This window comes from Lagopus leucura, unplaced genomic scaffold (assembly GCF_019238085.1).
Source record: "Lagopus leucura isolate 7727_CA_CO unplaced genomic scaffold, USGS_WTPT01 Super-Scaffold_100051, whole genome shotgun sequence".
NCBI classification, from domain to species: domain Eukaryota; kingdom Metazoa; phylum Chordata; class Aves; order Galliformes; family Phasianidae; genus Lagopus; species Lagopus leucura.
In genome coordinates, this window is record NW_024962297.1 from 1,390,492 (window position 1) to 1,416,492 (window position 26,001).

Below are 26,001 nucleotides of genomic sequence, written 5' to 3' on the forward strand. Positions count from 1 at the left end.
TTCACACAGTCCCAATGGAAACCTCCACACTGGGCTGCAAGGCGCTGCTCCGCAGAGCAAAGCCTTTCCAGGCCTGCGAGGGAATCCATGCGGACAACAGCTCTGACACGTGGCACAGTGTGAAGCCTGAGAGACGCTGTCCTGACAGCAATCTGTGCTCTTCAGCACCCTTAATTTCTAGTGGATAGCCTGTCCGAATCAGTCAAACTGGCAGTTCCTTCTTATCTGTGGTTCAGACTTAATGGTCAATGCTGTGTATTGAGCTGACTGCTGGCAACACGTCCTGACTCCCTCAGTGCTTCTGAGAAATTGCTTTATCCATGCTATGATCAAGGCATGCCACACCACAATACTGTGTTACAGGGTCAGTTACACAGACTGCAAATATACCAGAACTGCAACCCCAAACAAGAGAAAAACAGAAAATTTAAAGCAGAGAGCCAAATAACTCCTGTGTTAAAATACTGACAGATCCTGCATTAAAGGCAAAGTGTTCCACTCACTGACCCTGGCCTGAAGAAGTAAGCCCTGTAAAGTGTCCTTGAAATAGAGACTGCTACTGTAGCTTCCCTCTGATCAACCCACTGCCCCACATCCACAGAAACCCACCTGCTTAGCTGCAACCTCTTCATCACGCCCATCTCCAATTACCACATAGGTGACTTTCTTTCCAAATCGTGACACAATCCTCTCAAAACAGCTCTCTTTGCCTGCCAAAACACAATCCCACTGTAATGAGCTTTAGGCAGAAACAGCCTGAACAAGCCCTGCTGTCCCAAAAATACATTCTTGTCTTACTGGGATGGGCAGAATGCCCAGTTTAGTTTCTAAGACATGAAGCCATCACTATTAGCAATCATCAGCATCTCCTCAGTCACAAGTGCTGCTCCGCTGTAGAAAGTGTGTTTCCTGTGTTAAAATCCCAGCTAATCCACAGAAAAAATCAGCACCTGAGTGCCAGCTATCCAGCACAGCCCCTTACCTATTTTGGTTGCACTATAAATATTTTCAATGGGAAACACCTCTCCCAATCCATACAGGAGAACTTTGGCAAGAGCTGGCACCAGTTGGGTGGTTGTGATCAGGATGTTCACACAGTTTTTTCTGAAAGTAAAAACAACAAAGAAAGCACTTTTAAAGTCCTGTCAGCAGCCAGTAGTGCTGAAGGCCACTATGGGCAGCTTGCTCAGCTTTCCAAAGGTGCCATCAACTTTGCTGCCCAGCCTCTCTGAGGCTCAGATTTTAATTTTGTTTGCTTATCTACTTCAAACAGATATTCTTCCACAGCAATGCAACTCTCTGAGCACAGTCTTACTCAAAGGACCTTCCTAACACAGGATGTTGTCACAGGAAGGTCTCAAAGGGTGCTCAGCAGTGAAGTTTCTGTGACAAGCAGCACTACAATTACACGTTGGCACTACTGTAACTGGACTAAGTGAGAAGAATTGCTGAGAAAGGAACAGACACGTTTCCACTTTCCATACCTGGACTGTATGAGTAGCAGGGACTTTAATGCAGTTTCCAGCCAAGAATCTGTTAACACTTCTATATCAGTTCTTAGTCGCTGCAGAGCTTCCCTCTTCTGTGGGCTGAGAAGGCCTGGAAAGCAACACGAGTTCTCTCAGCTGAGTTGTTAAGTTTAAGAGAGCCACAGCTCAGTTAACACCTGCCTGTTCTGCCATAGCCAATATCATACTGAAGTCATCTCAAAGTTGTTGTTACAAAGCTGTAACAAGACAACAGGGGAAATCAGCTTCCAGTGACACAAGGGAGCCCTGTGCAGCTCTCAGGACACACGCAATAAAGTGCATTTCTCAAAACACAGAAGTAGGTGTTGTGTGATGCCACTGTGTATCTTTACATACATGAAAAAACTCCACATCTGGGTTTCCCACACATAAAATATGCACAAAGTCTGCTCCCTGCCAGAAATCAGGTAACTGTGGAGCACCGGAATGCAGGCTTATAACCTTCACGGCTGCAAGTAATAGCTGTGATCACCCACTTTTCAGAATGTCCAAGAAAAAGTTGTATCAAGTTTCTTTTACATAGGTTAACGGTACCCAAACCTGAAACCACCAGGCCAAGTCGCCTGGTTCTGCTCCATTTCTCAGGATGTCAGTGCCAAGATTCAAACTAAACAACTTTACTGACATTTGCTATGAAATACAGCCGTGGTTTGCATCTTTATTACTGCTTTGGCATCGGAAGGGAAGCACAAATAGAAATTTTTAGAGTGATTTTGTGAACAGACTTCACAACAGGAGACGTCATGTCAGACCGTAAGCACAGCAGCCAAAAGGGTGAACGTGTAACTTGTTGACAATGGCACAGTAAATGATTTTATGAGACATGTGAAAAGGCCTCCTAAGTGGAGTGATATAGAAGTCATTTAGGCCCATTCTGTGCAGAAATAGGCAGCCTTTCATTCAAAAGTAGCAGAGGGACACTGAGCCAGACCTTTCTATTAGACACAGGATTGACTGACTTCTATCTACTATACGGTAACTCGGTCACTGCACTGCAATGCTGCTCAGTTTTGAAAGATGCATCTTCTTAGATTCCACAGAGACCTGATCTCAGAATGGTTACTTTTCATATTCAAACACTTAGGAAAAGCTACTGTATGGAACTGCTACCAAGAAAGACCAAGTGTGGTGTCACTAACTCTGCACACCCTGGTGCAGGGCAGCACTCACCTCCAACGTTTGTTTTGTATTTATCGTAGATCTCTCGTACCCTGCGGTAACGGAAGGCCAATTTCCTCATCCAGTCCACTCCACCTTGGACACCAACTGATGAACTGTGATTGGCATTGCTTCCTGAGCCACTGAAGCCATCCGTGGAGAAATTGTAGTTGCTGTTAAAGAAAAACTGATTTGTTACGTGTGCTACAGCGTCAGAATCCCTACAAACTTTCTGGCTGGGTTGGAAAAGCACCATGAAGAACTTTGCACAACCACCACTGCACCTCTGACAGAGACCAGCTGCTGTGGGCAGTGTGCACCAACACCCAGCTACACCTGCTGCCAGTCCTGAGCTGCTGTACTGAAATGTATTGATGTATTGAACCCCTCTTGTTCACCCTCCAACACAAAACCTTCCTTTGGTCTTCGCTCTCTTTGATATCAACATTCATCCCACTAGACCTCTTGTTTTGCAGTGATAAATCTCAGCACAGTTTCTTTCTTCCTGACATACAGGCACTTCTCAGACCTTTCCATAAGTCAGTTCTGCTAATGCAACAGAGCACTGATCCACTCTGCCTGAGTGTGTATATGATCAGCTCACACAGGGGTGCAAAACATAGGCAGACTCAAAGGCCAAAATCATCAAGTTTGGAGTGCTAGTTCCACTCATTTCACATGACTAAAAACATAGGTAATATTCAAGTTAGACAATATAATTCACATTGCAATTCCATAAGTCTTAACCTTTCATAGGTCTTAACCTGCCCCCCTCTTATCCTCCCCCCAAAAAACAACCAAGAGGAAAAACAACCACAGAAAACCACCCAGCCAATAAACACCATTTGCCAAATTTCAGCTCCTGCACAATGCTGACCTCCATTCCTTAACCCCATCACAGTTTGGTCCCTTTCTGAAGCCCCACAAAATAAACCAGACTGCATCAGTTCTACATTTCATGCATTCCTCAATACACCACCTTAAATCCTGGCCGTTATCATCAGATGCCACATCTTCTATGTGTACCTGGTCACACTCCTGTTTGAGAGAGGAAAAAAAAAACAAAAGCTGCTGTTGTAATCCAGAAAGATACCAAAATGTGCAGACTGGAAAAGAGAAAGAGATACAACAATCTCCTCACATTTGCCAACAGCAATAAACCAAGCCATACTGCCTCCATGAGCCCAGATACGGCTTCCATTAGCTTTGCCCTCCAGTACTCCCATTAGCTTTGTTTCACTTCCCACTGCCTACAGGCCCTTGTCAAGACTGGGATTTGATGGACCAGAAATGTCCAAAAAAAGGAATTTTCACAACATTTTGTGTTGTCAGCAAAGAAGAAAACTCAATGTTCACTAAACAAGTTGTACTGGAAGTTCACTGCCAGTCTGGAAATCTATTTCTAACCACTCAATTCCAGACTACAGTATAATTTCACACCTCCCCATATAGCTCACAGTACTCTCTTCACCACTATCTAATAATACATCATAGCATAGGATACAGCCATGATTAAAGCAAAGATTTATATTCAACTTCTGTGAAAGTGGTGCAGAACAGAGAGATGTATTTTATTTGGTAAAGACTGGTGTGTGTGAAAGCGAATGGAAGCAGAACAGAAGTCCCTTGAGAAGAAGAGGAATGGGAGAGCAGCAGAGAAAGGCTGTGGGAATAGAGGGGAAGACATCAGTGTGGACAGCCACCTATTGCATGGAAGCACACCTTCACAGCTGTTACACAACCAGCGTGACCTACTGGTATGCTGGCTGAGACTGCAAGTTGTATTCTGCCTCTGGGTTAGACAAAGCCCCAAGTACTGCCATATGGGTCACTCCTTTCTCCACATCTCCATTTCAAAGCAGGAACAGTGAAAGCAAAATGCTTCCTGGTTCAGAATGAAACTGTAACACAAAGCAGGCATCGCTCTTGGTGCTTTAGGCACAAGTAGAACCCATGAGAGCTAGCAAAGCCCACGACACAAAAGTATTCAGGATGCCCCTGTCTCAGACAAAAAGAATACCCCTTTGATTTGGCCATGCTTAGAACCTGTTCAGTTTTGGCAGATTATTACATTTCAGTACTGACTTGATGAGAAGCACATCTGCCCTCACAAACTCTGCAGTGTTTTGTGTCACAAAAACATTTGCTATGTACCTCCAAGTCATTGAAAAACAGGTGAGTATCAGCTACTTCAAAAATCATCTCCTCCATTGAGAGACCTGAGCCAATTACCAGAGTTGGATCCTGGCAAAACAAAAGGAAAGAATGTCAATTCTTTTTCGCCCCCCCAAATTGGCAACAAGTCAGAAGTATCACTTTATGCTCTTAAAACAGAATAACATTTTTCTATTAATTTTACAGAAATTGACATTTAATTCTGCTTTACTAATAACAGATTATTTTTCTTCCACATAAGAGACAGTATTACCTTGCCATATTTTTGAGCATAAGACCCTGTGAGAAGTGAATGGAAAATTATGATGGTCTCATCCAGGTCCCAGAGAAACACTCGCTGCGTAGAGAGTAAAAGCAAGTTAGAGCTGAGATATTCTAAGTATGGTCCTACAATAAAGCAAGCTTTAGGGTTCCTTTTGTGGTTAGTTGAAGATATGAACAACAGTGCTCATCCCACAGGCTAAATGAGTTATTAAACTTTTTCAGTTTAGTATGATGGAGTTTACACACTGAAACAGTGCAACCAAACACACAGGGTAAGACTCCTGATCAAACTTCTTTCTAAGCTTCTCTTGCTTCTATAGTTACAAAAGGAAAAAAAAAACAACAAACCCAAACTGATAATGAACTTTAAAGCATTGCTAGTGTAGAAATTTACTGCCTGTGATGTAGAGAGCACCAGGTAAATGACCTCTGTTAAGATAAATAATGAGGACTGGCTGTCACGATAAACAGTTTCAGCACAGATGGGCTCTGATAAACTTGAGAAGTTAAGCCAAGAGGAACTACAAGACATTCACTAATTGCAGATTCTTCATACGTGGTAGAGTAACCCCTCACAAAGGTCCAAGATGCAAAGTGCTGGATGGCACAGTGGACATCAGGTGCAACATGACTTGCAGCACACTCTACCTGCAGATAAGATGAACTGCAAGCTGATGGAGGAAAGGTAATTCCACTCTGCTTGTCCAGCTGAGCAGCCAGCCAAGGGCTGCTAACACAGTCACCAGCTTAGAGGAGTGCTGAGGGAGTTGTGATGGTTTAAAGACAAAGCAAGAGTGACTTGCTAACTGCCCACAGCTATGTGAAAGGGGAACTGCCAAGATGACGGAGACAAATTCTCCTCTGTAGTGCTGGATGGAAAATTACAATGGAAAAAAAAGGAGGAGGCAAATTGCAGCATGGGAGATTCTGGTTGGAGAAAGAAAATTTTCTGCAGGTGGGTGTGGTGGGACACATTATTAGGTAGGTGCACGATCTGCAACCTAAGAGATTCTCAACACTCGGCTGAACAGAGCCAGTCACCCTGCTCTGGTGATGGGGACAGCCTCACTCCAAGCAGCAGACTGCCTGAGAGACACCCAGATGTCTGCTCCATTGAAACCACTGTGATTCCAAGACATGCTTAAGTGAAACTTGTCAAGAGCCACTGAAAAATTAATCTAGCGCAATTCTCCAATAGCAAGAGTTACAAGGATTTCCTAGATTATCCCCTTTCATTTCCAAACATACAGAAGAAAGAGAGGAGAATATTTAACACCACACCATTCTACAACTCTGCCTGTAGAAAACATCCCCACTTACCTCCAGTTCACTGTCTTGTGAAGAAGAGGTGTCTGCTTTCCTTTTCCCTCTGTTCTTCCCAGGGATATTTTTTCTTGCCTGCTCATCTAACTCTTTACTTGCTGTTGCTCTTGACAATGAGGGACTTGTGGATGCATCTCCTGCAGAAAAAAAAATCAAATAGCACTCATCCTCTGTTTTGTTATTCAATAGCTTATTTTAATACTTTTTGATACCGTATCAGAAACTCTTAGTCTGGAATGAAACTACAAAGGAAAGTATTGAGTAATGTCTGTCCATCCTAGATTTCCCAGGTTTGTCAAATGCCTTTTCTGTGTGGAGCAATCCTATATCAGACATGCTGTTCTCACCTCTGCTGACACTACTCCCTCCTGTTCCACCATAATACAGTGAAACAGCCCAGGTACAGTTATCTACACTATGTTCATCACACACAAACCCACAGAATGGCAACTATAAATCAAAATGCTTACACTACAGCTACACTGCCATGCCCCCACAGATCAATCAATCACAGGAATGCTCTTGGTGCTGGAGACAAAGACTTGGCCAAGCAGCACGGCCACTACTGAAGTATGAATAAACTACAGAGCCTATTCTGCAACTGGTAAGAACTCCTGCCACAGAGAAAGGACTCTAAAATAAATAACTAAGTGTTTTAATGTGCAGAGTACTATGATCACAATGGGAGGTACCCTCTGAATCCTTTACTAACAGTTCAATGAGAAGATTTACTATCCCAGGTGTCTGACTAGTTCAGAAATAGGACTTAGAACTCTATCAGGAATGCAGACAGGCACAGGGTCATCCATGTCTTCACCCAGAGTCACCAGACCAGTTTCTGACCACTGACAAGACAATCTGAAAGAGTTTGAAATCAGCCTGGGTCTCGAGCATGAAGTAATTCATGAAAATTGAGCAATTCTTATGGAAATTCATGTGGAATGGTCAACTCAAAAGTGCTCCTGAACCTAGAAAATGTCACTGAGAATGTTAATGACCATTCCCTGGTCAGTGCCTTGAAATAAGAGGTCACAATCAAATAAAAATAAATTCAGGAGAGTAGGTCTCCTGTTGTTCACCCCAAATAGAGGACAAATACCTCTTGAAAGAGGCAAAACACTTGTAGAACAATGCCTCTTGATTTCCAACATCACAGCGTGCTGTTTGCCACCACCTTCTAGAGCATTCCATAAACAAAAGAGCAGTTTTAAACACTGGCAAGTTCAAGACCATTGATGTGTATGCTTTGCTCACTGGCAGCCAATTATCCTTAATTTCCATCATGCCATGAATTTGAGGACTTGGGAGTGATCAGGTACTACTGATGGACTCTGGGAGGATGGAGAAGGCACCTCTGAATAGTCAGGATCTACCACTAGAAAGGAGAGAGAATTAAGAAAGGCATGCTCACAGTGTGCAAAGGGACACATCACCAAGGAGTGCACAGGATGTAATTGTGTTTGTAGAAACTGAAAGCCAAGTGTGAAACCCACACAATAAGTCTGGTAAAATTCCTTGAGTTCCGTGGCGTGGGCAGTTACATTGGAAGGAGCACTTCTTGGCAGCAGCTGTCTTTCTGGCATCCACTGACAGAGCATATCTAGACACTGAGCTCTGACACATGACAGGAGGCAACACACCCATGGAGCTGCTGTCAGCCCTTCTGCCAGTCACCCTTGGAATGCCCTCTCTCTACAGCACTCTGAGCACCTGGTTTGTGTCTCCTGAATCACAGCAGTGTCAGACTTCCAATATACAAGCCTGGCCGTTCCACCATACAGACTGCCCACGAGTGAGGCAAGCGTGACAATGGAAAACAAGCATCCTGTCCAGGTCAGAACACAAAGGTGCTGCATTTACATTCCGGAATCAAGTTTTCTCCACGTCTGTATACTGCATTGTTTATAACAGATATCTTACAGCCACCCCATTAAAGATGCAACCATTACCAGAGGAATGTCTCTGCACTGTCCGTGTAGGCACCATGGCGTTTGCTTTGTCAGATGGATACGTAGCTGTTGCTAATGCAGAACTCTCCGCGTTGCTGTCTGCTGGTGTTATGACTCCAAAGCCAGAACTTGGGTAACACGTCTGGTACTGACTCTGGCCAAGGATTGTGTACGTAGGATATTCCTATGAGAGGAAAGGATCAGTTACTATAGGGTACTCCTTTCAGACAGCATTATCTATGATGACTTTTATACTAAGTGATGTTTGTCAAAGAGAAACCTCAGCAAGAGCATAGGCTGACTTCATGTTATTTCCTTCTGAACACGTAGGAAATCCCCCAAAAGGACTGAGATACAACTTCCCAATGGCTACACAGCAGGAAGGTTCTGCTCACAGAAGGCCAGAGAACACAGGGCCCTTCCTCTGCCTCCAGTTTCTTCAAAAATAGATTTATGTGAATGATGTGACAGTTACAGGGGAGCACCAAGTCCACTCTGTCTGTCTTCTAGAATTGGTTGCTTTGTCTTGTGATTTACTTGCTGATACGAGATGTAATGACAGTGACAGGGATCAGCCTTGGCACTGGGTCAGCATACAACTCGATCCAAAAGAGGTTAAGTGCCTTTACTCATGTCCTTACATCAGGAAGCAATGTGGTCAATGAAATCAGTCAGGGCACCTGAACTCAAGCAATACCTGAGGATTTTCATTTCTGCTACTGATGTTAACAAAACAGCTACCTCCAAAAGCCATGCCACTCTCCTCTGGCACACTGTGCATTCCCAGTTCCCTGAAGGCACATTCTGGATTTGTGAACTTACATCGGTCTGCATCACCACCCAGGAAAGCCTTTTCCTTAAAGTTCCAAGCAAATTCCTGATAATGAAAGAACCCTGAAAAGTAGCACTGTAAGCATGCAAGTGTTTTGCTTCGGCCCTTGGATTTCCCACAGCTCTTATATCCTCAGTCTGCAAAGCTGAAGGGTTCATTCATCACACCCAAATATTCAGGATGCCAGTTAACTGCTGACTGGATGGAGAACACAGTGCTACCTCTTACAGCAGGTCATGGTGTAAGAGGGAAGGGCTCTGTGTCAGCTTCACAGCTTCTTAATTTTGTTTGACTTTAAGTATCAGAATGTTTATCCCGCTCACTTTTTTGCTTATTTGTGCACAATCTATTTTCCTTCTCTTGCTGTGGGAGAACAAAGGCATTCAAAAGATGTCCAGACATAATCCTCCCTTAGTTTGGTTCTAATAATCGTTATTTTGCTTCTTCTCCAGTGTCTCTCATGGAGGATCTCAGTGCTGTGCTTAAGGCTCCCACACAAACAGCACGTAAGGGAACAGCTACAACAGCTCAAGTAAATTAGCTGCAAAGGCCAGAGGGATCAACAGTGTGGTCAAAGATGCAGCAAAAGTAGTTTTGCTGACTTTGAGTTACAAACAGAAGCCTGCAACTTTAATACTCACTGCATTTCATTTAAAGCAATGCAAATATTTTGCCTTCTTACGTTCGTTTCGAATAACGTGTTAAACAGAAGTGAACAAGATGCTGCACATAAACATAACAAGGAGGAAATTTTACCTGTGAGATGCTGGCTACTGCTGACGTGGAAATATTGACAACAGTTGAGGATGTAGAGACTGGACTGGCATTGGTAGTTGATGCTGTAAAATTAAGAATTACTGCATATATACATGTTTCTGATGGTGTGAGAGACAAGACCGATTCCAGGTGTAAAAATAAGTTCTTACAAGGCCTATATGCATGTAATTGTGCTTCTAGCAGACAAAAAAGTGTTGGGGTGTATCTAGAGACCAGCCGTATTTCCATTGGGCTTAGAGAGGAGGAGAGCTGACACAGTGATCTTCAAAAATGTATGCAGCATTTCAGAAATTTTATCCAAAGCTTCAAAAAAGAAAACATTTTCTTTCCATGCCTGCTATGCAACTGGAGTTCAATTCAGCTTCATACCTTTCTTACAAGTTTTAAGACAACGAAAATCGCATCCTGATATTTAACTATTAGCAATTAGAAATGAATCAGAGTAGACCATGGATATGGATGTATTTAAATCAGTCCTGGTAACAGTGACGTTTCTGCTTCCTCTGGAATTAGTTGGCTTAATTAGATCAAAACAACAGGGAATTCAAATTCAAATTCTAATTCAAATACTATAAAAAGAATGCTTCCTACTAGAAATAAAAACCCCACACCCTATGACACTACATCTAGTTTTTGGAAGAGAGTTCCTGAAAGAATTTGTTACGTAAGACAAATTGTTAGAGACATTAGTTGTTAGCTGAATAGTCTTCGTGTCAATGCAGTCAGCCCTTCTAAAACACAGAGAGGCAGCCAGAGCACCTTCTGGGAACAAGAGTCACTTAGCACATTTTATGGTTTTACAGCTATAGGGCCACACCATTAAACACTACTCCACACAGGGCTTCAGTAACCTCAAGATCAGTGGAAAGAAATCCTGAAATCAGCACGAACAAAGCCAGCATGTACTAAATCAAGGGTCACCAAGGAATATCTTGTGCTAAACCTTCTTTCTCTGCACACAAACAAAACCAGCAACAGTCAGACATTTAGGAAAAGGCTTGCAGAAATCCAAAGTATCACCTACTGTATTACCACTAAAAGAAAAGCTTTTCTGCAAATCACATCCATGCAGAATTCAACCCAAGACTGAAGTATTTGAGGTCCTGAAGGCTTCAGTCTTTCCATCCTAAGGAAGCTGCAAAGGGATAAAGACCCCACCACAAACTCTTTATCAAGAGTTTCATACATTGCAAACCCAGGTGAACAGCTGGTGAACAGCTCCAGGAAAGAGGAACAGACCCACAGCTCAAAAAAGATGAAAAACAAAAGCAATGTATCTTAAAAGAGGTGCAGCAATAAAAAGTATGAGAGGTGGGAAATGTGGACAGGTCTTTCTGCAGAAGCATAAATGAAGGCAAGTAATGAAGGCCTTGGGAATCCCATCAAAGATAGGAGCAACAGTGTTCAAAAAAACAAGAGGAAGGAAGTTTTGGAGGGTGAACATTTAGAAAAAGGGAGAAAGGCTGCACTGAACAGCAATAATGGCAATGAAAACACTCAAGTGCAAACATGAGTTTGCACTCATATGCAGCAATGTTTGCAAACATATGCAGCTACCAGAAGCAGCAGTGGATACCCCTCATAAGCAGCTGCTGAAGAGCAGGGGACAGTTTCCAAACTGTATGTGATACCGAAACAGTGAGAACCTGAAAAAAACCGAGGGCGCTGTGAAGAGCAGCCTTCCAGAAAAGCTCCTCCCCAACACAGAGTGAAGCTCCCAGGAAGCCGGAGGAGATGAACTGCTGAGAAGCCAGAATCATTCTACAGCTTCTCATCCGTAGTGCTCTCAAGAGGCTGCTTAGCCACTGGGATGGATAGTGCAAGGTATCACAGAAAAGAGCTTCCAAGAGCTGTGACTGCTAAAACACAGCCTCCCCACAATCAACTTTGTTGTTTACCTTATAAACTCTGGTCTCATTCCAAGATTCCTTCTTGAATTATCCCTTATCTATACAAAACAACAGATCAGTTCTTTACAAACAGCTCTCACTGCCCTGATCACACCCTTTATTCTGCACTGTGGGTCTGCCCCTTTACCTGCACATGGGCCAAAACCACACAAAGATGTTTGACACGGCTGTGCCACAAGAACTATTCATGACCATTTCACAACCTCAGTTTTCACAGACCTGCGAGCACCTGTGCCTTGAAGCTGCCACGTCTCTTTCTCTTCTCTCTTCTCTTTTTCTCCCCCACTTGCTGGGAAGGGAAATGGTGATTAATGCATTTTACATTTCACTTGGCTGCTTTGCTCACATGGGAAGAAGAGGCTGGGCAAGCAGGAGCCGCGTCACTTCCAGCACTTCATGGAGCCTCTGCCACTGCCACCACTACCACAGCTTGCACAGTTGCTACCAAAAGCAACATTCTTAGCCACTAAATGCACCTGACACATCACCAGGGTTTAAATATCATGTAAACCCAATTAAGAGTTAGTCTGCAGGCTACACCATACTGGTCACGCACCGCAAAACGTTTCTGCTGGGCCAGCAGCACCATACAGCAGTGTATCACCCTACTGCCTTGTTTGGAGAGAAACAATTAAAAGCCTACCAGCAAATCAACTTCAGCTCCTGCTCTCCAGCACAGATCGGGTGTTTTTACATAATTCTAAAGAGCCGACTGAAGAGAAATTCTCCATGTTACATAACATGAGGCTGCTATGTCACATCCTTACAGGAGAACAGCTCAAGTATTTCAACACCCTGACCAGGGCTCCCTGCTGCTTCATTTATTCCCTACCTGTTTTCTGTGGTACATCAGCTGGCAAACTTATTCAGGGTCACCTCATGCAGAACTGTTTTTGACAAACTCCTCTTTGTGATTAAGACCAATGCTATAAAACATTACAATTTATTCTGCCCAAAGGAGAGCTGTATTTAAAGGATGGTCGTATTTCATAGAATCAGACTGGCTTGGGTCAGAAGGGACATCAAAGATGATGCAGCCCCAAATCCTGCTGTGGGCTGGCTGCCAACAGCCAGATCAAGCTCTAGATCAGGCTCCCCAGGACCCATCCATGGCCCTGAGCACCTCCAGGGATGAAGCACCCATCTGGGCAACAGTGTCAGCATCTCACAGCCCTGATATTTAACCTAAATCCCCCCTCTTTTAGTTGAAAACCATTCCGGCTTGTCCTATCACTATTAGACCATGTAAAAAGTCACTCCCCTCCTATTCAGAAGCTCTTTTCAAGAGCCCCCTCTTCTCCAGGCTGAACATCCCCAGCTTCCTCAGCCTTTCTCCATAGCAGAGTAGCTCCTGCCCTCTGAGTGTCCTTATGCTCTCCTCCAGACCCTCTCCAACAGATCCACATCTTTCTTGTGCAGGAGGCTCCAGACCTGGATGCAGCATTCCAGCCAGATGGGGCCTCATGAGGGCAGAGCAGAGGGTAAATCCTCCCTGCCTGCTGCCACCCCTCTGCTGACTCAGCTCAGGGTACTGTTGACCTTCCAGGCTGCAAGCACACACTGCTGGCTCATGTCCAGCTGTTTCCCACCAGAACCCTCAAGTCCTTCTCCTAAGGGCTGCTCTCAATGAGCTCTTCTACCAGTCAGTACTTACATCTGGGATTGCCCAGACCCAAGTGCAGCACCTTGCACTTGACCTTGTTGAACCTCATTAGGTTTACAAAGATCCACCTTTCAAGCTTGGTCAGGTCCCTCTGGATGACATCCTTTCTTTTTTCTTATCAACTGCACCACTCAACTTGGTGTCATCTTGTATTTCTAATCTTAAACCACAAATTTGAAGTCTGTTAAGAATAAGCATTACACTGGGCTATCTACTGTTGCAATGAGTCAAGATTGAGCAAGTACCACAACATTCCATATGTCTTTTCTATTTGCAAAATCCATGCTAAAACCTCTTTATTACTTAACTACTCTCCTCTACTCATTACACCACATCTGGATGCGACATTCAGTTTGGGGCCTCAAACAGATGACAAATGTTGATAAACTTGAGCAGGTCTGGCACAGAGTCACCAAAATGGTGAGGGAGCTGAAGCACACACCCTGCAAGAGAAGGCTGTACAGCAGAGTCAAGCTTGAAGCCCCATAAAGTCAGATAAACGGAACCAAATTCATACTGTATTCATTAAGATCTATGTTAGGGGAACCTTTAAGCCTAGCAGAGCTTGTTAGCTGCATCTGTAAGCTACAATATTATTCTTTGCATTATATGGCTTCTCCTATACCCACTCTTTAGTTTCTTGATGTTACCGTGCTGTTTTGCTTCACTGTTGACCCAAACTTTGCAGAACTGATCATTTCATTCTCTGTTGGTAGCCCACAGTCTGCACGTTCATTAAGCTCCTCCAGAGCCAGAACAGTGTTATATGGAAAAGGAATAACATCACCTTCACTGGGGGGATAAACTGAAGGAACAAATCTCTCTACTTCTGGGAAATCATCCTCAGGCAAGGCTGTTGGTGCTGCAGAGATGGTTTCAGTGGGGTCTGATATCAGCCTGCCACATAGAAAATAAGTTACCAAGAGGAAAGTCAGGTTCTTTATGCAGGTGTACAGCAGGAGAAGAGAAATGGTCACAACATAAAGGGAGAGATGCCCTGACCTGCCAGAGGTAATAATTTCACCATCAAGATAGTCACTCGAGGAGATTTCATCACCATATTTTGGAAATCTGTGAAATCCAAATGGAGAAACCCAAAAGCCCTGAGCAACCTGCTCTGAATTCCGTGCCAGCTGTTCCTCAAGCAGGAGGATGAACCAAAGATCCCTGAAGTCTCAGAATTACACACCTGACGTCACAAAGATTAAGAATCCTTGAACTGCTTTCTAAACATCACAGAGAGGAATTTTCATAATTCATCATCCATGCACAAGTGGCAAAAATTCAAGTCTAAAACAAATAGCTATTTGCATGTATTTGCCACAAGCAACAGAATATCATTACTCAGCTATATAGCCTATCTACATCTAAAAACTGCTTTGGAAGCTGGTGAAATTCAGCACGTGGTTTCTTAGATATGACACTTCTGGCACTGGGAGTTATCTGTAGGCCAGTTCTGTAATTACAAATTCACTTCCTAGCAGATCTACCAAGCTGGAGGCCTGACACAGCAACACAAGCAATGTATCTGTGGGGGGGGTGTAAGCTGTGTGTGTGTGTATCGTACATGAGCCCTCTACTTCCAGACATAACAACAACAAAATCCAGTCTCCGCCAGTATATTTAGTGACTTCAAGCTAAAATCTACCAACAAAGAGCTGCAAGAACATTCCCAGTAAACACATGCAAAAGAACACAACATTTAGACTCCTTTCCCCATTCCATTTGCTCTTCACCCTGTGAAGTCCATCAGCATGGCACCAACAAGCCAGCCTGGTGCATACAGAGGTACACAGCAAATACAAAACCAAACAAGCACACACAAATAGAAAAGAGACAAAGCATAAAGAAGCATGCACAAACCAAGAACAAACGTGCAAGCCTCTCTATTTGTGGTACTCAATCAGGTGGAGAGAGATGCAGATAAAAACCATGCCAAGTTACCTTCAACGGAATAAGAATAACGTGCTGGGCTGGGCTGGCTTGTGGTTAACCCTGTAGTGCAGGTAAGAACACTGTGCTGACTTGTAGATGGAGTCTGAATTAAACCACTTTCAGGTTTCATACCTGGCCACAGTGCACCTAAATCAGATAAATTGGACCAGTTATAAATAAACATGCTGGGACCAAACAGCACGCTGCTACCTCAGAGTAAGACTTTTGCTTGTGACAAAAGCAAGGAACAAATCACACATGAAAATGTTTACTTTCTGCAATAAAAAGTCCTGATTGTCAAGCAGCACATGGATTAGGGCTGCTGACAAAACTTGCTGAAAAAAGAAAATTAAAAACACCAACAAGACCAACCTCCAAAGCTATCAAATAAAAATCCATTAGTGTAACAGTAAGGCTCACTGCCACGTAGGTAGGAAGGAACTGCTGATCCCGGAGCAGCCAGCATGGAGCAAAGCTGGGGTTGGAATTTACTGATGTCAACATCTGTACTCCTTTACTAAGTTTGGGGTCAAATACTTAAAAACAAGCTAAAAGTCAGTCCTTTTCATAGGCTGAACATGAGGAAAAATAGAGCTCAAAGGAAAAAAAGACCACAGAGTTTCCTCTTTCTGTCATTCTAGAATCACTCATGCCCATTCATGGCAATACTGACCAAAGGACATGCAGCAGTGTCATTTTTAATTCCTATGCATGAGGCACACACAGGCACTGTGGTTTCAGTTCAGGTGCTACATTAAGGTCCATTCTGCTATGCTGGCAGCAATGACAACAGTGCCTGACCTCAGGAACTCACCAAGGTCTGATTCTTCTGGGCTCCCCAGGTTTGTTTTCGTAAAAGCTGTTTCTGAACTCAAATTTCATTTATTTCCTTTGTTTCTTGCAATTGTAAGTATTGGAGTCTAAAAGCTGACTGCTAAAGATTGAAGAGGCTACAGCTCTTCCACCCTCCTGGACAAAGATCTGCTTATGGGAAGCAGGAAAAACTCCCTTTGAAATGAGATACTCCATTTTCAAGAAGGGGTAGAAGAGAATTACATTCAGTCTTTTAACAGCATGACTGACAGAAGGGTGCTGAGAACCATCATTTAATCACATTTATGACTCAAATTATCAACTCAGAGTACATAATACAGCCAGCAGTTAAAGTTGCTGCAATCCCCAGTGCAAGAAATCTAACCAGCTGGGGTTAATCAATACCTAGTTAAAGGCACTTCTTTCTGACCTGCAGTAAAAAAGCAGGAATTAGTTGGGAAGATCTACTTAGAAAGAAGAAGGAATGCACAAAGCTGAGGGACAAAGGCCACCTGGAGCTAGAAACAATGTTCAGGGCCAGCAGAAAGATGACCTTCCATCTCAAAACCTATTCAACCTTGGGAGGGGTGTAAAAAAAATTAAACAGGCACCTGTGAGTCATATGAAGTCACTCATCTGTATGGTCTTTCAGGGTTTTGATTCCTGTTCATTATGGTTTTAAATCTTGAAAGCCATGATAATTAGCAAATAATAGTGAAAGAATTATTTAAGGAAGATTGCAGACATACTGCAGAAACTGCAGGGCAAATATATGGGAAACAGATCTAAGGAGAGCAAAAGGTGTGGTATTTTTAAGTAGCTTTTGGAGAAGACAGTAACCAACAGTTCCTTACAGTGCAAGATCAGTGGAAAGCAGCAGAGAACACCAAAATCAGACAGTCACAGAGCATACCAACGTGCCCACCCACTGTGATAGTGAAACACAAACAACACTGGAACGCTGCAGGACAATTATCACACAAGGAGTGTAAAGCCAGATCAGATAAAAGTGTCAGAGGTGCCCACAGGGTTGGCTGTAGGTGCAGCAGCTAGCTCAGGCATCTTCCAACCCCAGCCTTCCACGGCTGCCTTGCTCAGCGAGGCACACCTGGCCCTGGTGATGCACGTCCTTCCCTGCTGTTCTGCAGCAGCACAGCTTCCAGGATGACACGGAGCATAAGGGAGCACAAAACCCCCCCACATCAGATGGCAGCACTGCAGCCGAGGCAGAGGAATGTCACAGAACACGTGTATGGAGACAGAAAGGCCCCACAGGACAGATCACCACCTGTATGTTCTGCTCGAGTCCATGTAAACCATCACATCTACAGTGCTTCTAACCCAACTAAAAGCCACAAGGCTTGTATGTCATCACTCCTGTTTTAATATTGGTTTTCACAACTATGTTCTATACATAACAGTGCACTAAGTGTCAGAAAAAATATTACAGCACAAGGAAAAGAGTCAAATAGGCATCCTATATTTTATATATGTTCATATTTATATACATAGGCCATCTCTTCTCTGAAAGCAGCACCCTGAACCGAGTGTTTGACAGCTGGCTTGAATTTCATACATAAAACACTTCTGCTTTGCTCCTAATCCATGATGTCTTCTTTTTGGCATAGAATAAAACCCACAATAAGAAGAGATGCAAACCTTGGGTTTGCTGGTAAAATATCTAATCAATCTAGTCAATCCAGTCAAGTTCTCACATTGTCAAATACTGGGAGTAGAAACATAATTAGACTTTCCTTAGCACTGCACATGGTTAGTCCTGCACCATCCACACGGTCCGTCCATCTTCCCAGTATGATGACACAGGTACTATTCCAGTATGATTCCATTACTGGAAATGTGCCTTCTAGCACTTCTGTAAGACTTGAATTTAGACTAAAAATTCAGGTACTTAATAATAGTCCACAAAATCCTTACCAAAACATTTCAGTAAGTGAATTGATTGCATTTCAGAAGAAGTTTAATGGACGAAAGTTGCTATGAAGTCAACAGAAAATGCTTATCTCTTGCCTAGGTCTCCAGAAGATACTCTGAATGCAACAGTAGAAATTAACAGTTAAACACCTAATTACAGAAAAAAAAAAGGTAACAAAAAAAGTCACAGTAACCAACATCCACCACCAACAAAACATCACAGAACCCAAATGAAAAACCCTAAAATACAAAATACAAAACTCTAAAAACTCAGAGTCTAAAAATATAATAACTCTAATAACTCAGAGTCTAAAATACCCTTATAAAACATCTTGACCTAAAACTTCAAATGAGCGTTTCCAGTATTTCCCACTGGAAACCAACAACCACTGCCAAATGCCTTCAAACGAACCTTCAAAGCAGCCACAGTGCACTGCCCAAAGCAAACCACCAATAAACACCAACCTGGGGAAGGAAATGAAACTACCAGCCACTGTTTAGATGCACTAAAGAGACTGAAAGTGGGGTGCAGGCAGCAGGAATGAAACGTGCTTTCCAATGCCTGCTATGGGCTGGGTCAGGCACGCTGTCAGCAGCAGAGCATCTGGCACCACCCAACACTACCATGGCACAAACAAGACAAGGAGGGTTTAGAAACATAGCAGACCACCTGCCCTAGCTACCCTGCAGGTTACACCCTGCAAAGTTTCTTTCTGATGGCATTCAAGCAGTTAGAATAATGTATTAATACAGCACAAATTTGATTTGGGAGATATTGTGCAAGTAAACCCTTGCGGTCCCATCATTCTATTCCTAAGGATGCCCTCAAGCACAAACAGAAAAAACACCTTTCTGATAATAAAATGAGAAAGAAAAGGAGGAAAAAAGGTGCATGCATCAGTTTTACATGTTGACCACACTTGAAAAGGTAACAATTTGTGCTAAATCACATAGTAATGTAACTTATGTCTAATAAGAATGAGACCAGTTGCATCTGTTTTTCCACATCATCTTCCAAAAATAACACAACAAATTAATTGCTTTGTAATATATATATATATATATATATATATATATATGGTTCTGTTATATGTAAAATTAATTGCTCTGTCAGTGCCTAACCAGCCATACCTGCTTAGGACACAAAGGCATTTAGTTCTCCAACGAAGGAAAACTCATCCTTTTACAGTCTGATACCCTAAGATTTTAGCACTGAAGACAATTTGGCACGAGGCTCTGTTAATTTAGCTAGGAAACATGACTACAAATCCCCAAGACAAACATTTCATGGCTATCTCATACCTGACAATCCACTGTGTTACCTGCATAGAAGGTGATGTGCTGTCCTCTCTCACAATAAAGCAGGCACTGAGGGGCAAAACCGCCTGTGCTACCATACGTACCAAGGAAGCACATGGTGAACAGCTCAAACCTTGTCATCAAGCTTTGGATTTTCAGTTACAACAGGACTCTTCCCCTGCAAGCTTTTACAAAAGCTGCCATGGCTAATAGAGAGCTCAACTATCAGAGCAGCTTAAGCAAACTCACAGGCTGAGAAAACTCGGTGACATTTTTGCATGAAATCTGCATTTGGTGAAACGTGAGGTAACAGAAGTCTTAATCTTAGCCAACAAAAAGGAAAAGAAAAATATATTCAAGAAAAGATGCTCTAGTATGGGGCCTTCTGTGATCTGCACAAACAGAGCCATACCGTAACTGGAGAAAATGATGGCCCTAAACTAAGAAGCATTCAGCAAGCTGCATGGCTACATTCAAATTACTGTCCAGAAAAGCAATTTTGTTAAATAAAAAACAAAAAAGGTCTTACAAGATGAAGTTTCATCTAGAGATGGCTCATACTAAACCACAGTTATTGCCACTGACATACACCTTTCCATCGCTTCACACAGATCTACAATTTAAGCTGGGTTGTGCTCTCCTCTATGTGCTTCTCTCCAACACACCTGGTTTATCTTCCTATTTGCTTTTTAAAGAGACGTAAGAAAGTAACTGCAGGCACTGAGAAATCTTTGCAAATGTATTTCTTACCAAAAGGAGGTAGTCCATAGGTTTGGGTGGTCTGGGGGTAGATGGTGTAGGGCTGAGATTGCTGTAGTGCTTGGTACTGAGTCTGACCAGGGTAAGGGCTCATTGTTTCGGATACAGGTACAGAAAGGATATGTGCATATGGCCTGATTAAAAGAGGGAAGAAAAATTACACACAAACAAACCAACATAACTTTTCACATATGCAGTTTTCAGCCTCCCAAGCCAGAAGACGCATTATTAAATTGCTTTAGAAAGAAGAAACAATCCTCAATTACTGGAACTGCGAGGGCAGGGGGAGCGGGGCCAAAGGAACTCCATGTTCCAACAGGCATGAGCAGTTAGTTTCACCTATGGTGCCTTACAGCAGCAAATCCTAAAGCTAGCAGAATACAGTGGTGTCAGAACTAATGGAACAGACTATACAAAAACAAACACAGGAGATTTAGGCCTCCTGTACCATGCAATGAGAAAACATTTTATGATGCTCAAATACAGTGATTGGTAACATCTTACACTCCTTTTATACGCTTGTTTATCTCTCAAATGCTATTCAACAAGATCACTCCATTGTTAATTAATTGAAGAGGTCTATTTATCCTTGGAATCATTAGATAATGGCCACTGAAGCTGAAGGATGACTTCCATTAAGCTCAGTGTGCACAGCAGTGAGTGCCTGCTGCATAGCAGATAGGGGAGTGTGGTCAGAGTAATTAAAGAAATACATAATGATATGGAAAGATTACTTCAGAAAGGAGCTACTGAATTTTGTAACAGTTGTTCAACTTACTTTGCAGAATACATCTGTGAGGTATAATCATTTGATGACCTTGGGATATAGTCAGTGCATGTCATAACTGGAAAAAGAAAGTTTATATGATTACACAGATTTCCCAAACCAACAACTAACGTCAGTTAATTACCTGCACACTCACATGATTTTCACCAACACAAGAAGGTTTTTTAGTGCCTTGGATATCTGTCTTAAAGTAAATTCTCAAAACCCACAGCATTAAACCACATCAAAAACGTTCTTGCCAATTCACTGCATATAATGCAATGCTTCCATTTTTCTGTTTGAATAAATCCACAGCAATCACACCCTAGAACGGATAAGAGAGAGTCACTCAGGCTGCACAACCTGAGTTCAAACTCATCTCAGATACCTCATGAGATAGGTAACAATACAGCACTGGGGTGCTTGAGTTGGTACGACTTAACCCAGCAGCCACTGCAGCATCCAGAATTCAGATGAGCAGACCTGATAAACACTGAGCTGTCCATCAGACCAGGAAAGTGAGAATATGTAGGGCCTCCAGCACAGAACCTGGCACCATACAGGCCCTTGTGGCACGTCAGCTCATAAAATACTATGGTGCAGTGATCTCCAAGCTAAACAATAAGTCTGACAGTAAGTCTGCAGAGTACATGAGTTTAACAGTTCTGACCCACAAGCACCATAGACAAATTCTTAGCAAACACAGCTGTGCTGCTTATGGATCCACGTAACTTATATAATTTGCAATTTGCTTAGCCAGATAGGCAGCAGATTTGCAGGCTAAAATTCCTGGTAACTTCTTCAACTGCATTGCAGCACACTGATTAAAATAGCAGATATGCAATCAGTTAGCAATGGGAAGTTGTATGGTATATATTTTTAATCAGGTTGAACTGATTTACAGTTATAAGTAACTGTAGACAGTCAGAAATATTCTGCACAGGACTCTTACTTCCATAATAACCTCCAGCCCTGCTTTTCCAGTGAGAACAGATTCCACCTCTCTCTTACTATGCAATATTTTTAATTTTCTGCCTCAGTTCCCTCCCAAAGTACTTTGTAAGTAATTTCTGCAAACATTATATATAGTTCAGTCTAAAATTAAACATACAGTGTATTATTAGAAAAGACCCAACCAGCTGTGTAGAGATGATGATAAAACTGAAATCTTTCTAACTGGCATCATTATTAATTCAACCCTTCCCCAAAGGAAAATAACAGACATGTAAGACACAGCAGTAACCAACTGCAAGTTTGGGGACAGTAATGGAAAAGTAGATAGGAAATGGTGTTTGCTTACCATCACACATGCAGGCATTAATGCTTTGTAAGCACCACAGCAAACCTTCGCCTTACAAATGATAGCATGGACAAATTTTAAAGAGGGGATGAAGTCTGCACTTCAATGATGAAACACAAAAGTGATGAGATCAGCAGCAGAAATGAGGAGAGCAGACGGATTCCGAAAGATACTTACTCTCAGTTGACATGGAAAGGTTTGAACCAAGGCTTGAAGATTCAGGTTTCTGATCGCTGACTTCGGTGTTGCTCACATGACTGCTAGAACAAACAAACCTAAATATCAGCACTGTGAACCTCTGCATTAACATCCTTTGTTATCTTAACCCCCACTTCAGCCTTCTGCACTGAGAGAAACTGACTTTTAACAAAAACTAGCTCTGCACACTTTAATATGTCACACAGAGAACCTAAGAGAGAGATCTGCAGCTCTGATCATACATGAAACAGCCATTCAGCATGTTAACTCACCAGCTCATCTCTTCATATGAAGCTGCAGCCCAGCAGCAGACCTAGCAGCTTGGCACTGCCATCTGCAGTGTGAAGCACAAATTTCTTTCCTCCCACCTGGACATGGCCTCCTGCTTCTCTGCAGTACCTCAGACACCCACCAGGCTCTTCCATGGAGGTTTAATTTGCTGAATGAGCAGAAAAAATTGTGGGGGTGCTTTTGCTTCATTCACCCACCCCAGGGATGTGACCTCCACCTGCCCTGCTCCTTGCAGGTGGCTTTCAGGTGAAACCCTGGGGCCAGCAAGGCAGTGCTGGGCAGAGTGTGGGGATGGAAGAGCTGAGCAGTGAGTGCTGTTGATTTAGTCTCATGCATGTCGTTTTCCTTCCTATGGCTGGGGAAAAGGAATGAAGTTTGCTCAAAATGCATGAACTGGTTTTTCTCCCCTCTGAAAACATTCATAACCAGACTCTGTGAAAACCTTTTTTCAGTGCTAGTAGGTGAACAGACTTCATTAGAACATTTTGAGTTTTGCAATTAAAAAACCTCACATTTCAGTAAAGACTCAGAGCATTCATCTACTGCACTTCTTGTGGGATAAAAGTCCTGTGATTCCGTGACACAGTTAACCTGTGGCTGTCAAATTCCGTACAGCTTGCAAATAGGCTGAGAGCTGTACAGCTACTTCTACTTACCACTTGTTGTGGAAAATGTGACAGCAGATAAAATTCCTGGTTATACTCTATCAGCCCTTGTTTCTTCTAGCTTTCTCAGTGTTACTCCTCAACGCACACAACTGTGCTTTGGTACAAATTCATCCCAAGCACTCTTGTTCTCCATCACTTACCACCTACGAGAGCAGAGGCACCCCTAGGCTGGGCTCCTCTCACCTTACGCTGGCTGGAAATGCAGCTTCCAGCAGTTTCTAACATTCAGGTGGTGAGTTTCACACTGCTCACTGCTTCTTGTCAAAGCATTCCCTTCATTATTCTTTGTTTAATAATCATGTAACTACTAATGTAATTCAGGGCTTCCATTACATGAATGCATGAATGGCACACTGTGCTTACTCCTCACCCACACTGAGATGTCAGAGGATCCAAAAAGAAATCTTTATTTAGTTTTTGCTGTTACTCACAAGACAAGAATAAATCCAAATACAGACATCCTCTCTACATGAAATCGCAGTGATTAGCTCCTAAACCAAACACACATCAGACAGCCTCTACTGAGCACAACTAGTACAACACAGCAGCTTTAAACAAAAGCAGCTATCAGACTGAGAGCTCTCTACTTCTCAAAACAGTCACCTGCACAGTTTATCTGAGAATCATAGCAGAGAGATTACTAAAATATTCTGAGTCTCATCAGAATGCACGTTACGTGCAGAACGTGACAGCCTCATAAGATTCTGAGGAAAAAGATGATGCTTGATGATGTAATCAAAACTCTACTTTTTATAATGGCTTAATACCAAAGGGTTGCTTAATTTATTTTTTTTATAGCCAACACAAATCTGGGTTCTATTTGCCCCATCTCTCTGACAAATACAGCAATACACAGGCTGCTAAAACGGGAGCTTATAATGACATGAGAGCAGCAGTAATTGCTCCTAAGATAAAATTCAAAGTGACATACCTTAAGCTTTGCTCTCGGGATTCCTGCATCTTGGCTTTTTTCACCTGCAAAGACAGAAATGTTCAGAGGCACAACTAAAAGAGCTGTCCTTGGCAGAATCCACACACACCTCCAGCAGCACATCACCAGTGGTTACTATAGAGTTTGCACGAGTGCTGAAAAGAAAGCCTGGCATTGAACTGCACAGCTAACCAGTGTAACCATGGGCTCTTCAACTCAAAACAAGTCTCAATTAGAAAAAATGTTTGAAAGGGGAAAGGAAAGAAAGGGGAAAGGGTGGAAAACAGCTTCTGAGCCTCAGGTCAGAAGCGCAGTTGTACTTTTATAGTCAGGATCAAAGCAGAAGCACCATTTTCTTCATGCTGTCATGGCAGCAGTTGCTCTGTGACAGAATTCCACACTCAGACTCATTCACAGACAAATTTCTGAGTGAAAAGCACACCCAGCAACCAAGCAGATGATGAGCTGCTGAAGCAAACACGACCAAAGCAATGGCAGCATTGTTGCCTGCAGCAATGCTGTGAAGAGAGGACTGTACACCAGTCAGGAATGTGGAGTTTAACTGCCATCCCTGTGGTAATTTGAGTTGGGAAAAACCTACAGTCCAAACACCTGACAGCCATTTGTCCTCTGTCCTTTTGGCAATGCTGGGTCTCCCTGGGGCCCTTCCCACCTCTGGGTTCTCCCCATCATTTGCCCCATATGAGAACTCATTCCAAACAGAAATCAACTCTGTGGGTGTCTGCAATGCATGTAATACAAGCTCACCAGCCCTTACAAAAAGACTTCTGTCATTTTCTGGCAATTAGGATTAAATTAAGTATTGCATCAAATGAGAGATTACTACAAGAGATCACTTCTAAAAGCTAAATAATAGCACTTTTAAAACTTTTTTGTCATACAAAAGGTCACTTTTTGGTCACTTTTCTCCAAACTTTCCTTTGCTCTCGTAATTCCCATGTCTGTGTCAACACACTGAGTCTTACACATACTTTTCCATTTTAAACTGAGATCTGGAAGGGGAAAAAACATCCAAAAGCAAGGACAAAAGGCTCGCCTGTTTAGCATCCCTGCAGCAGTATGTGCACTAAATGGAGGGAGTAAATTGCATTTAACTCCAAGTCTGATGACTTCCCTACAGGCTCCCTTCCAGACTCAGGACCATTATTGGGAAAAGAAAAATCATTTGAGAAAGAAAGCAAGTTTGTGCAGTATCAACTCTGGGTTTCAAAGCTGAAAAGATGATACCACATCATACAGCTGTGATCAGTACAGTCTTAAATTCTGTCTCAGAATGCCTGAGCAGCAAAAGGTACCTACCTGAAATTAGCAAGAAAACCTTCAGCAGACAAAGTGTCTGCTTAAGGGTAATGCTCTCACGTGCCAAAAGCAAGCTGTGCTCCATCTCTTATACTCCAAATAATAAAGGTTTATAAAGACAATTTTGGTTATGTAAAGACGTAATAACAGATATTTCCTTTTTTAATTTAAGTTTAAATCCTGCAGACATTTAGACTTCAAATTGTAAG

General features: G+C 42.7%; 1 protein-coding gene across 5 annotated transcripts in view; it reads right to left on the reverse strand.

The window, feature by feature from the left end:
• EYA3 (EYA transcriptional coactivator and phosphatase 3) overlaps positions 1–26,001 on the reverse strand; it is a 44,754-nt gene that overhangs the window by 2,958 nt on the left and 15,795 nt on the right. The window contains exons 4-18 of one of the 5 annotated variants that reach the window (XM_042885554.1): positions 24,473–24,516; positions 22,562–22,641; positions 21,097–21,163; positions 20,310–20,452; positions 15,525–15,662; positions 9,987–10,069; positions 8,399–8,582; positions 6,447–6,586; positions 5,116–5,199; positions 4,842–4,931; positions 3,667–3,725; positions 2,700–2,860; positions 1,485–1,599; positions 983–1,104; positions 610–710 (exon numbers count right to left, since the gene is read on the reverse strand). In XM_042885554.1, coding sequence (XP_042741488.1) covers positions 610–710; positions 983–1,104; positions 1,485–1,599; positions 2,700–2,860; positions 3,667–3,725; positions 4,842–4,931; positions 5,116–5,199; positions 6,447–6,586; positions 8,399–8,582; positions 9,987–10,069; positions 15,525–15,662; positions 20,310–20,452; positions 21,097–21,163; positions 22,562–22,641; positions 24,473–24,516 — 1,611 coding nt within the window. Of the gene's footprint in view, positions 1–609; positions 711–982; positions 1,105–1,484; positions 1,600–2,699; positions 2,861–3,666; positions 3,726–4,841; positions 4,932–5,115; positions 5,200–6,446; positions 6,587–8,398; positions 8,583–9,986; positions 10,070–15,524; positions 15,663–20,309; positions 20,453–21,096; positions 21,164–22,561; positions 22,645–22,854; positions 23,171–24,472; positions 24,517–26,001 lie in introns of those variants that run through there. The other 4 variants (XM_042885553.1, XM_042885555.1, XM_042885557.1 and 1 more) reach the window with 4 other exon arrangements.